At 33.5% G+C, this 11,210-nt stretch overlaps 1 protein-coding gene across 1 annotated transcript; it reads left to right on the forward strand.

The window, feature by feature from the left end:
- The first annotated feature begins 2,126 nt into the window (after positions 1 to 2,126).
- LOC115993546 (metalloendoproteinase 2-MMP-like) lies at positions 2,127 to 3,210 on the forward strand. Its single transcript, XM_031117485.1, has one exon. It carries the CDS (start codon positions 2,144 to 2,146, stop codon positions 3,083 to 3,085), a length of 942 nt encoding a protein of 313 aa, XP_030973345.1. The 5' UTR covers positions 2,127 to 2,143; the 3' UTR covers positions 3,086 to 3,210.
- The last annotated feature ends 8,000 nt before the right edge of the window (positions 3,211 to 11,210 follow it).

Here is an 11,210-nt window from a genome sequence, read left to right on the forward strand (position 1 = left end):
ACGACTGGTGATTTGAAACCTTTGAGTGGGATCTCAAAGTCATAAGCATGGGAGCTTACGTTCAGCAAATCCAAGAGAGAAGAGTCTATGGAGTCGAAGTTGCACGTGGTCATGCTAGTTAGTTCTATTGGAGGAAGCATTAGGTTTAGGAGTTAAATCTTTTGTAAACTTCAATTCTTTCTAGTGGATTTATTTACCTTGAGGATAGTTAGGTCAAATCCTCTCCAGGTTTTTACCTTGAAATAGATTGGTTTTATTAGTTTTCTTGGATAATCATATCGTTGTCTTATTTATTTTCCCGCACTACATGATATGATATACTACTATTTAACCTAGATCTCATAATTAACTTAAGTAACTATTTGGCTAATTCATTAGGTTAAACAATCTGTTTTAAAGAGATCTAAACAAACAAACCAATTTTCTTCTCCTTTCTTAGCAAGGGTAGTAGAAGAGTTTTTTCTTTTTTTTCTTTTTTTTTTTTTTGCGAGAGACAGAGATAACATATATATATATATATATATATAAATTTTTTTTTGAGGGAAGATTAATAGTAAAAATACACTCGCATTACACTTCTATTTGGGGTTTCTTATAAATCAGTCATTCAACTTTCAAAACATATAATTCACACCCTCAACTATCACCTATTGTCATTTGCTCATCCAAAAATGTTGGTTTGAACAAAAAATTGACATTTCATAATTATAAAGGAGGTAAGATGCAAGTTTTGGAAATTAATAGTGTAAATTATAAGTTTTGAAAGTTGACGCACCAATGAAGAATCAACTCTAAACTCAAAGGATGTAAAGTGTATTTTAGCCAAACTCATAATATCACATCATATTCAAAGTTTTCCTATGTAGCAGTAATATCCTTAAGTGTATTATTAGAATATAAAAATGTGAATGGTTGACTAGTTTTATTTTTTTAATAGAGTATCAACCTATGGCATCCTCTTTTGATCATTGTGCTTTTTATCATCAAACTAAGATATCAATCAATTTTTTGTGTAAGTGAGGATTTAACCCCAGATCTCTTATTCAACCATCAGAAACTTTTTCAGTTGAGCTAATTAGAAGTCTAGCTAGAACCCACGTGGTCGACTAGTTAAGTGATGGTATCGGACATTGAACAATGATGACAAAAGTGATTGCAATTAATATGACAATGTTAAGCGTAAACTCATTATTATGTTATTCAGCTTGTGAGTTAAGTAGAATCTCAACATAGTATAAATTTCTCACAAAGAAACTCCTCCAATAGTTTTGTTTTTTTGTTTTGTTTTGTTTTTTATTTTTTATTTTTATAATTCGATAGTTGAGGGACAGAAGATTTGAACCTTAGATTTATAAGTTAAAATACCAAGTCATTGTGTTAATATTTAACTGTCACAACCCCAAAATGTAGTATAAATTCTATTTATTCGGTATACTCTCTTTCTCTTTCTCTTTCTCTCCAACTTATTCCTTTTAGATTCCAAAGGGTCAAATGTCTTAACTCTTAACAGCTAAAAGGAGAAAACAGATATAATAATAATAATAAAAAATTTTCAAAGTTTTTCTTATAAATTGGTCTATTACGTGGCCGTCAATATAAGACCATTCACGTCACGTGTACTAAATTATATATATGATCTATTAAATAATTTAAAATTATTAAAAAAATGATTCCCTTCTGTCTATGATTTTCTGGAATTTCTAGAATGTCTGCCCTCCCAAACCCGCAATTTCCGCTAATCATTTTATCCCAAGTTATAAGTTTGGAGACTAATGTGTTGGACCGATCGAAGCCAGTCCAAGAGTATATGCTAAGACCGAATATTACAGAATTGGTCTCCTTTTAATATTCTAATGCTCCTTGTTTCATTCTCAAAAAAAAAAAAAAAAGCTCCTTGTTAAAAAAAAATTGCTCATTGTAACGGTCTTTAATTAAATGGTCAATAGCATTACTTCTATGAAGTCTTTCATTTTGCTAGTAAAAGTCATGTACAATTGTACATACGTGATAGTGATACGACTGACTTGGCAAGAGATTTACCAATTTGCCCCGTCTACCGAATAACCTATAAATAGCAACCAAACTAACACACTTTTGCACCATATAGTTCTAGCTTCTAGCTTAATTTGAAACCTTCTCAGCAATGTCTTATAAAGTTTTTTCTCTGTTTTCATTCACTCTCCTCCTTCTTCTCCTTCTTCCTCTCCATTCCCATGCAACTTCAAGAAACATCCATGATAAAAAATTATCACCGTTTGAGTTTCTCAAACATCTTCAAGGATGTCACAAGGGAGAGAAGGTCAAAGGCATCCACAACCTCAAAGCCTACCTTGAGAAATTTGGTTATTTGAGCTATAACCATTCTCAAAATCAAACTCATACCAATGATGATGATTTTGATGAACTCTTGGAATCCGCCATTAAAACTTACCAACTTAATTACCATCTCAACGCCACAGGGTCAATGGATGCCAACACAGTATCAACAATGATGATGCCTCGTTGTGGGGTGGCAGATATCACCAATGGTACAAATTGGATGCGCTCAGGCAAGAAGAAACATCACCACCACCATGGCTCTTTTCATACTGTCTCTCACTATTCTTTTTTCCGAGGAAATCCCAAGTGGCCAACTTCTAAGTACCATCTAACCTATGGATTTCTCCCTGGCACCCCAACTGAAGCAATAAGTCCCATCGCAAAAGCTTTTGAAACGTGGGCTGCAAACACACACTTCAAGTTCTCAAGGGCTCAAGATCAAACCAATGCAGATCTCAAAATTGGTTTCCATAGGGGGGACCATGGAGATGGGGCCCCTTTCGATGGAGCTGGTGGAACCCTAGCCCATGCTTTTTCACCGACTAATGGGCGATTTCATTATGATGCAGATGAAAAATGGAGTGTGGGAGCAGTCCCAGGTTCATATGACTTGGAGACAGTTGCCTTGCATGAAATTGGGCACCTTCTTGGGTTAGGGCATAGCGAAGTTGAAGGGGCCATCATGTGGCCTGCCATACGTTCAGGAGTGACCCAAGGTTTGCATAGGGACGATATTGATGGCATTAAAGCCTTATATAATTTTTAAGTGTTCAAGGATTTGCAATATGCATTTATTAGCGGGTAGAGAATAAAGCATAGTGCAAATACATGGCACTGGGACTATGAAACATGAAGAGAGAAAGTAAAGTTTTAACCTACTCATGGTAGAAAGTGACGCTTGATTGCATTTTACTTCATATTGTAATAATACTATTTCATTTTTTCAATAGTTTTGTATTTCAACTGAGATCTTTTAATGTTTACATCGAAGGTGAACAATGTTCAAATCCTTCAATCCCAATTATCAAATCATAAAAATAAAGTAAAATAATAATACTTCATTTTTATACTATCGTGGAATTATACAGCTTGGAAATTTGTATTGAGATAGATAAAAAATTTTAATTTCTTTTTAACTATAATAAGCAAAAATAATAATTTTTTTAGGACTTTTTATATTGACTTTCAATATAGATGTCTTATAAATTTGGTACTTTCAAAAAAGGAAAATAGTTAAAATAGTCATCTTACTAACAAAGTTTTTAAAATTACTATGGATAAAATGTATTTGTCAAAGATCCTCATCCAGTGAACCATTGTGAACGGAAAACCTCATGTAAAACTCAATGACTGTAAAAACAAAAGAGTCAAAAGATAAGTTTGTGGGATAGACTACCCCTAAGACCAGGAAGACATCCTGATAAATAAATGTGATTCTTGAAACATATTTCCTAAATTTACAAGAGTAACGATCATAAACCTAGATCTAGGCCACTTATGAAAACAAGCCTAAAATCTCACCCACTAGTGCACCATAAGTGTCCTCTATTGATACCTCATTTTATTTGTTCTCGATTAATTGAGCCCATAAAATTAAAAAATAAATAAATAAAAATTTGTTCCTTCATATCAAAGAAGTTGAAAAAATTAAGTTGATTTGACCCAATTGAATGTCAAATTAACCAGATCCAAGAATTAAAAGCCAATATGACCAAAATACCCCTCGTTGATCAAACCTTGACCAATGGTCAAACAGACAAGAAAAAATTATCTGACCACCAAATTCTATCACATCACACCAAAATACATCTCCCACAACATGTTTCCTATCATTCACTAAGTTTAACCATGAGAAACCAAAATTTGACCGAAAATTGACAAAAAATATTTATCGTTCAATCAGGATAAAATTCATGCTCATATAAAATATTAAGTAATTTTTTTAAAAATGATTACTTGCAAGCCCACATTGGAAGTAAAATGAGCAAGGTATTGAAAATTAACCATATACGTGGTCAATTTTGGATAGAGTGACATAAAACTTGATTATGATTAAACGAGGTTAAATCTCAATTAAACCATGATCAAACAACCTTGGCTTGGTGCAAGGGGTCATTGAAAAGGTCTTGGGACCTGATTTAGAAAGTTCAAATCACAAAATTTCCACTCAAACAAAAAGAATTTGAGAAAATACCAAAGTGGAAATTTTTGGACAAAAACTTGAGTTCAATGCTACTTTCCCAAACTTCTAGCTCATAAAATTTGAAAAGAAAAGCTACAAAGTTGGTATCTTTAGAAAGAAGATGTCACAAGCTTTCCAACAACACCTTGTTTGAGCTAAATATGGGGGGGGAAATCATGCCAAACCCACAAAATTTGGTCCAAATCAAGTTGGGGTGCCCTCTTTGTGCACAAATTTGTCACAATTCACCCTTGGTTGATCCAAAAAGTTGATAATCTCATAAACTAGGAGCAATTATCTACATCTTAAAAGAAATAAAATGGCATCTCAAGATCATCTCTTTATTTATATATTGCTTGTACAAGAACAATAAAAAACCAACTTCGAAGATTTCCCATGTGAACCACCCTACTTCTTGGCTAAATAACCTTACCAAACTACACAAAGTTGATACCTTTATAAAGACTGCTGTACAAGCTTTCCAACCTATACCAAAAAAAATGCCTAAAACAAAGTTTGGTAAGGCCTCCCCAATCAAGCACGCGAAGTTATTACCTCCAAAAAATATATATATATATATATATATATATATCAAAAATCAAACTGGGATAGTGGAAAAATTGAAACCAAGCGCATGGGCCCTGTTTCTTAGGTAAGTGTGAGAAAGTTTGTTACTTAATAGCTATAAAAAAATTAAAAAACAGCACCACTCCCACTAAAAAATGCAAGCAACAAACCCATAAAATTGCCCAAACTAGTCCCAAATTTCTTTAGTAAATTCATAAAGAAATGTCCTAGAATCAAAATCAAGATATGCAAGGGAATCTTTATTTTTCAATGTTTTCGTGCTCCTAGTTGCTTAAATAAATGCATGTTTGTCTGATTAATGTATTGAGCAGGTTTCGGATATATGCATGATTGGGCTAGAATTTAATTGCAAACTTATGATTAGTTTGTTAATTCTAATATTTAGATGAACATGTTCATGCATATTAATGTAGGTGCCATTTGATGTTTTGTTTTACATAATATTTAGATTATGTGTCTAACCATTTTATGTGAACACACAATAGCACTTGTATTTTGTCCCCCTTTGATTTACATCTCTGGCCCCATAAATTCTCAAAAAATATGTTTTTATCCATGGACCATGGGAATGTCAAGAATAAATAGATTTATCTCATTTAAACGTCGGATCATTTAAATTTTCGGTCTACGAGTTAAAATAACTAAAATGCTCCTAGTCGACCAGACTTTAATCAGGTTGGCCGGTGGCCTAAATAAGTGCAATGTTTCACCAAAATACTAATTTTCTACCTTTTTATATCAACCTAGGAGTTGGCCGGTGGCCTAATAACATTTTCAAATGATTTTACCAACTTGGACCAAATTTGACTATCACCAACCTAGGCTTGACCGCAATTTGACTAATATCTTATTGTTCCTTTAAAATAAATTCGAGCTCAGATTGAAGAAAATAGAATTTTCTTTAAAATGATTTAGTGTCTTTTTCTTTTTTCTTTTCTTTTTTCCAATTCTTCTTTTGGGTAGCAAATTTCTTGGTTTAAACCGCATTTTCACTACATTCGTGATTGTTAGGTTGTCTCAAGAGCAGCTCCACACTGTGACTAAGGTTGTCACAAGACCACACTGATTTGGAAAAAAAATTTATTATTATATATAAATTTTAAAAATTTTATGATTTTTTTATTCTTAAAAAAATTTGTGACCATCCAAAATTTTTTTAGGCCCAACATAATTAAACTTTGGACAAAACAAACTTGATTGTAGCCTTGTAAACTAAGGTTGCAACTCTACTCAATATATATTTTTTATTGGATATGGATTTTTTTTTTTTAAATCTACTATTGGATTACATTTCTTTTTCTTAATCCTTCATACTTGCAGAATTTCAAGAAAATCAAAAACCAATAGTTATGTCATCCATCAAATATTTAAATTTCAAGTTTTTGGAGTCTAAAATTATTCATAAAAATAAGTTTATAAATCGAATAGTAAATAACATCCGATTGGCATGATATTTGATATGTGTTTTAAGAACATAAAGAACATGCAATTCAATGGTTAGATTTTCAAAATATGTAGTTATGTTAATTTATTTAGTAAGAGTTGTAAACTTGTTGTTGTAGCAAAGTTAATTAGATTTTCAAAACATATTGTTAAGGGGACCTTATATATTGTTAAGAGGACCAAAGTTGTAGTAGAACTTTGTCCTTAAACTTTGGTCCCCTTAACAACATATAAGGTCTTTACAAACAAAAAAAAAGGCCCAAGAAAATTTTTATTTAACTAAGCTTCTAAAAGAAATGTAACTTGCAACATTAATAATGAGACAACGATTTCAAAATAAGAAAATTTATAAAAGGAAATTGCAAAACTTTATGTAATTGTGTGTTTTTTTTGTTAATATATATTCTCTTTTTATTAGATTCTTGAAACCGCCATTGGCCTATCTAAAGCTTAAGAATAGAAATTAGTGCTCAGTCATAGTATAAAGTTAGATTACAATATTACAGCTCTGGTTTTCCAATTTGTTTTTAGTTTCTTGTAGCAATTTCCTGTCAATATAACTAGAATTTTGTAAAGAAAAAATATATATAATTTAAAAAAAAAAAAAGGGAATTTTAAGAAACCTTTCCCATAGTCAACTGCGCTAGAAAATTATTAGATACTCTCGGAGTACCCTAAATGCATATTCTCTCCTCTTACATAAATGGTGGGTCCTACCATAAATTTAATTAATAGGACCCACCATTTATATGAGAGAAAAAAATATACATTTATGATATTCTGAAAATACACAATAGTTTCTCATTTAACACTCTCTGCGAACCCGCAGTTTACGCTAATCACTTTTTGTCCAAAAATGTACTGTACGGCACCGAGTCTGGTCCAAGGGTATTCGTTAAGACCCAAATATTACAGAACTGGTCTCCTTTTATAATTTTTATTTATTCTGAAAGTCTGACCGAAGAATTGGAAGTCTTACAATCTTAAATTTTAGCAAGTCATACTAATTAATATAAGACTGACTTTGCAAAAGAATAATCAACCTGCTTTCACATGATCACATACAGTTATAGATTCTACTTGATAATCTATAAATAGCAACCAAACTGTAACATTTTTGCAACATCAATTTCTGGCTTAACTTCTAACTTTCTTAAGGCACATTTGGTAGACAATAATGGTAATTACATAGGAATATGAATAAATATTACAATGAATAAAAGATGATGTAATGTAATACTTATTACTATTCATTTGTTTGATGACAACATAATAATAGAACCCTAAAGATAATGGAATGAAAGTATTTTAAATCAAACTTAAGATATATTTTAAGAAATATCTTACGCATGTAATTATATTTCTTAAGAAATAATATTTTTTAAAGTTAAAAAATAGATTAGTTATTTTTTATGATTTTTTATTTTCATAATTGTTATGTGCATATGGAAAGTTTGTTTATTTTGAAATATATTAATTTTAGAAATTAATACACCTACTAAGGAATAACTATTACAACCCTTTTAGATATGAATAATTATTCCTTTTTTTTTTTTTGATAAATAATTATAACATGCTGCTAACCCCGCAACTCGAACCCTTTCCCCCCTAGACCCCCAAGCACTTTGTGCATGGAAAGGTGTCAATTCAGCTACAAAGCCTTTGACAATTATTCCTTATTTTAAAGAATGACTATTCATAAAGAATGACTATTCCATGTAATATAAACATAACCAAACTATTAAATAGCTAAACCACAAGAATAACTATTATATTACCGTACTTATTATAGTCTACCAAACATACCATTAGTTATGGCTTATAATAAAGCTTTTTCTCTGTTTTCATTCACTCTGCTCATCCTCCTTCCTTTCCATTCTCATGCAACTTCACAAAACTCCCACAACAAGAAATCGTCACCCTTTGAGTTTCTCAAAGATCTTCAAGGATGTCACAAGGGAGAAAGGTCAAAGGCATCCATAACCTCAAAGCCTACCTTGAAAATTTTGGTTGCTTGAGCTATAATAACCATTCCAAAAATCACACTCATACCAACGATGATGTAAAGCTATTTTCTATCTTCGGAGGGTTTGATAAAGGATTTAGGTTTTGAAAAAGAAGATGGCTTTTTGGATTGCATAGAGAATTTCATCATCTTCTTCGAAATCAATCAGTGTCAACTATGAAGATGACTGGTGGGTAATCGGAATTTAGAACACCCCTTCTGCAGCCAACTATTTCTTCCTTGATTCGGAAGAGAGCCAATCTTCTATTTCTTCCATGACTCTTTCATTTATTTATTTTTTTAATCATACCACCGCCACATTTTGCTTTATAACATTTTTATGCCAAATTCTTATGCTATACAATCCTAACATTACTTTTTTATTTACTAATAATCATCCACTAAACTTGTAGCTTTAGCATTTTCCTTTTTTTTTTTTAATCTTCAAATAGTGGTTTTTTTTAATGGAGAAATAATTATTTTTCATTGTAAATTATATTTTATTTTACACTTAACCTCTACATTTTATTTTGGGTTAAATCTAACAAAATTTAGTATTATAAAACCAATCTATTTCCTCCAAAACAGAATGTAAATTGGTTTTTTAATACTACATTTTGTTAGACTTAACTGAGAAAGTGATGGGAGGGAGCAACATGTTACACAAGTTTTAGTTTAAGGGGCCAATGGTTCATTTTTGTCGTTTAGGGAGAAAGTGTGAAATGAGATGTAGTTTAAGATGAAAAAAAGAGAAAGTAATTTCCTCTCCTTTTTTTTTTTTTTCAATCTTTCACTTACACTCCGTTTTGGAGAATTTAATGGATTAAAGAGAATAATTTTAGAATATTTATTCTATTTCCTTGTTTTAGAGTTTTAATTGGAAGAATGAAAAGATATTTGAGAATTTAAGTAGAAGAAAATCAAATGATAGAAGGGAACGCTCTAGAGAAGAAGAAGACAAACTTCAACATAGCACTAAGAGAGTCAAGGATGGCTCAGATTATTATGGTAGTGGTGAGGATGCTATGCCTCCTCTAGGTCCTACAAGGATAAACTCGTGGGAGTTGTTTCGGGTGCCTATGCACAGATGTGCTCCTTCAATGATCTTTTTGAGGACGTTACTGAATCAGATAATGAAGTGAATGAACTTGCTGAAGGGTTTGCAGCAATGAAACTTTCAAAGGACATCAAATCTAGGATACTTAGTGCATGGACAAATGCCCTGATTGTCAAAGTTTTAGGTTGCACTGTAGGCTACCACTTCCTTCGTGGAAGAGTATTGAGCATATGGAGGCCATCTGCGAGAGTGGATTGGTTGGACTTGGGCAAGGACTTCTTCTTGTTCAGGTTTGAGTCCAAACAAGACATGGATAACATGCTGGCTGGTGGTCCATGGTTTATTGGAGGTCATTACATTGCCATCTGTGTATGGGAGCCCTATTTTAGGCCCTCTTCAGTAGAGGTTTCTACCATAGCTATTTGGGTTAGATTAAATGAGCTACCTGTGGAGTTCTATGACCCATCGGTCCTCAGGGAGATAGGCAGGGCTATCGGTCCAATCCTTAAGGTGGATGTGAACACAACGACGGAATCAAGGGGAACATATGCGAATATGTGTGCAGATAGATATTAAAAAAAATAATAAAAAAATAATTTAAAAAAAAAAAAAAAAAAAAAAAAAAAAAAAAAAAAACCTCTCATTCGGACTATTCTCATTGGGTGGTTTTCTCAGCCAGTTACATATGAAGGGATTGGATCCTTGTGCTTTGGTTGTGGAAGGCCTGATCACCAAAACCTTCTTGCCCTTATGTGACACAAGCTCCAATCAAGATTGACACAGTCATGGTTGGTGATATTGTTGTAGAGAAGCAGGTGGAAGCCAAATCATCCTATGGGGAAGATGACGGCTATGGGCCTTGGATGCTGGTGAGTAGATGGAAACTTGGTCCTAAACCTAGGAGACCTCCAATGACAGTTGGGTTGGAATGAAAGGATTCCCCTAGTCCAATTAGAGTAACCAACCCATCAGTGGCCTCCGCCAATATTTAACATGGTATAACACATCGCGTTGCTAATATTTAATATGGTATCAGAGCCAAACTTCGTTCTTGACATCAAACAAACATCTCTACACAACAAAGAAGATTCTCACGTGCACATCACCATCAGAAGTCACATATGCTTGCTGCTGGATCTAGACTCCACGGCATCTCGCAGCCGCCACGGCTCACTGCTGTGTCCAAGATCCACAAACTCAAGCAAAACTGTGACTTAACTTTTCAGATCTGTGCACATCAAGCCTTCGCCTATCGAAACCGACACCACAGACATGCTCCTCGGCCTCCCGTGAGGAAAACCTAGAAATTCGGTCACCCGAAGCCCTACCACGTGCCTCCACACGCCTCAATTGTCTTCGGAAAATCATCCACGCGTTGCCTCAGATTCTGACTTCTGGATAGTGTTCTTGGTACACGCACTGCCATGAAGGCCTCCTCGTCCACCGATCTAGAGAACCTGAAATTCTGGGCCTCAACCGAGCTCACACGCGCCTTCACGCGCCTTCCTAGTTTCTGGCTTCTCCTTCACGCACTGGTGGAACACCCACACGCCGAAGACTTCCGCTGTTGTCATCTGACGTCACCGGATGACGTCATCATTCCACGTCAGCAGCCA

Source organism: Quercus lobata, chromosome 6, assembly GCF_001633185.2.
Source record: "Quercus lobata isolate SW786 chromosome 6, ValleyOak3.0 Primary Assembly, whole genome shotgun sequence".
NCBI lineage: Eukaryota > Viridiplantae > Streptophyta > Magnoliopsida > Fagales > Fagaceae > Quercus > Quercus lobata.

What these genes read in the sequence shown, in the direction of transcription:
- LOC115993546 (XM_031117485.1), top strand. Translation starts at nt 2,144, where the DNA reads ATGTCTTATAAAGTTTTTTCTCTGTTTTCATTCACTCTCCTCCTTCTT.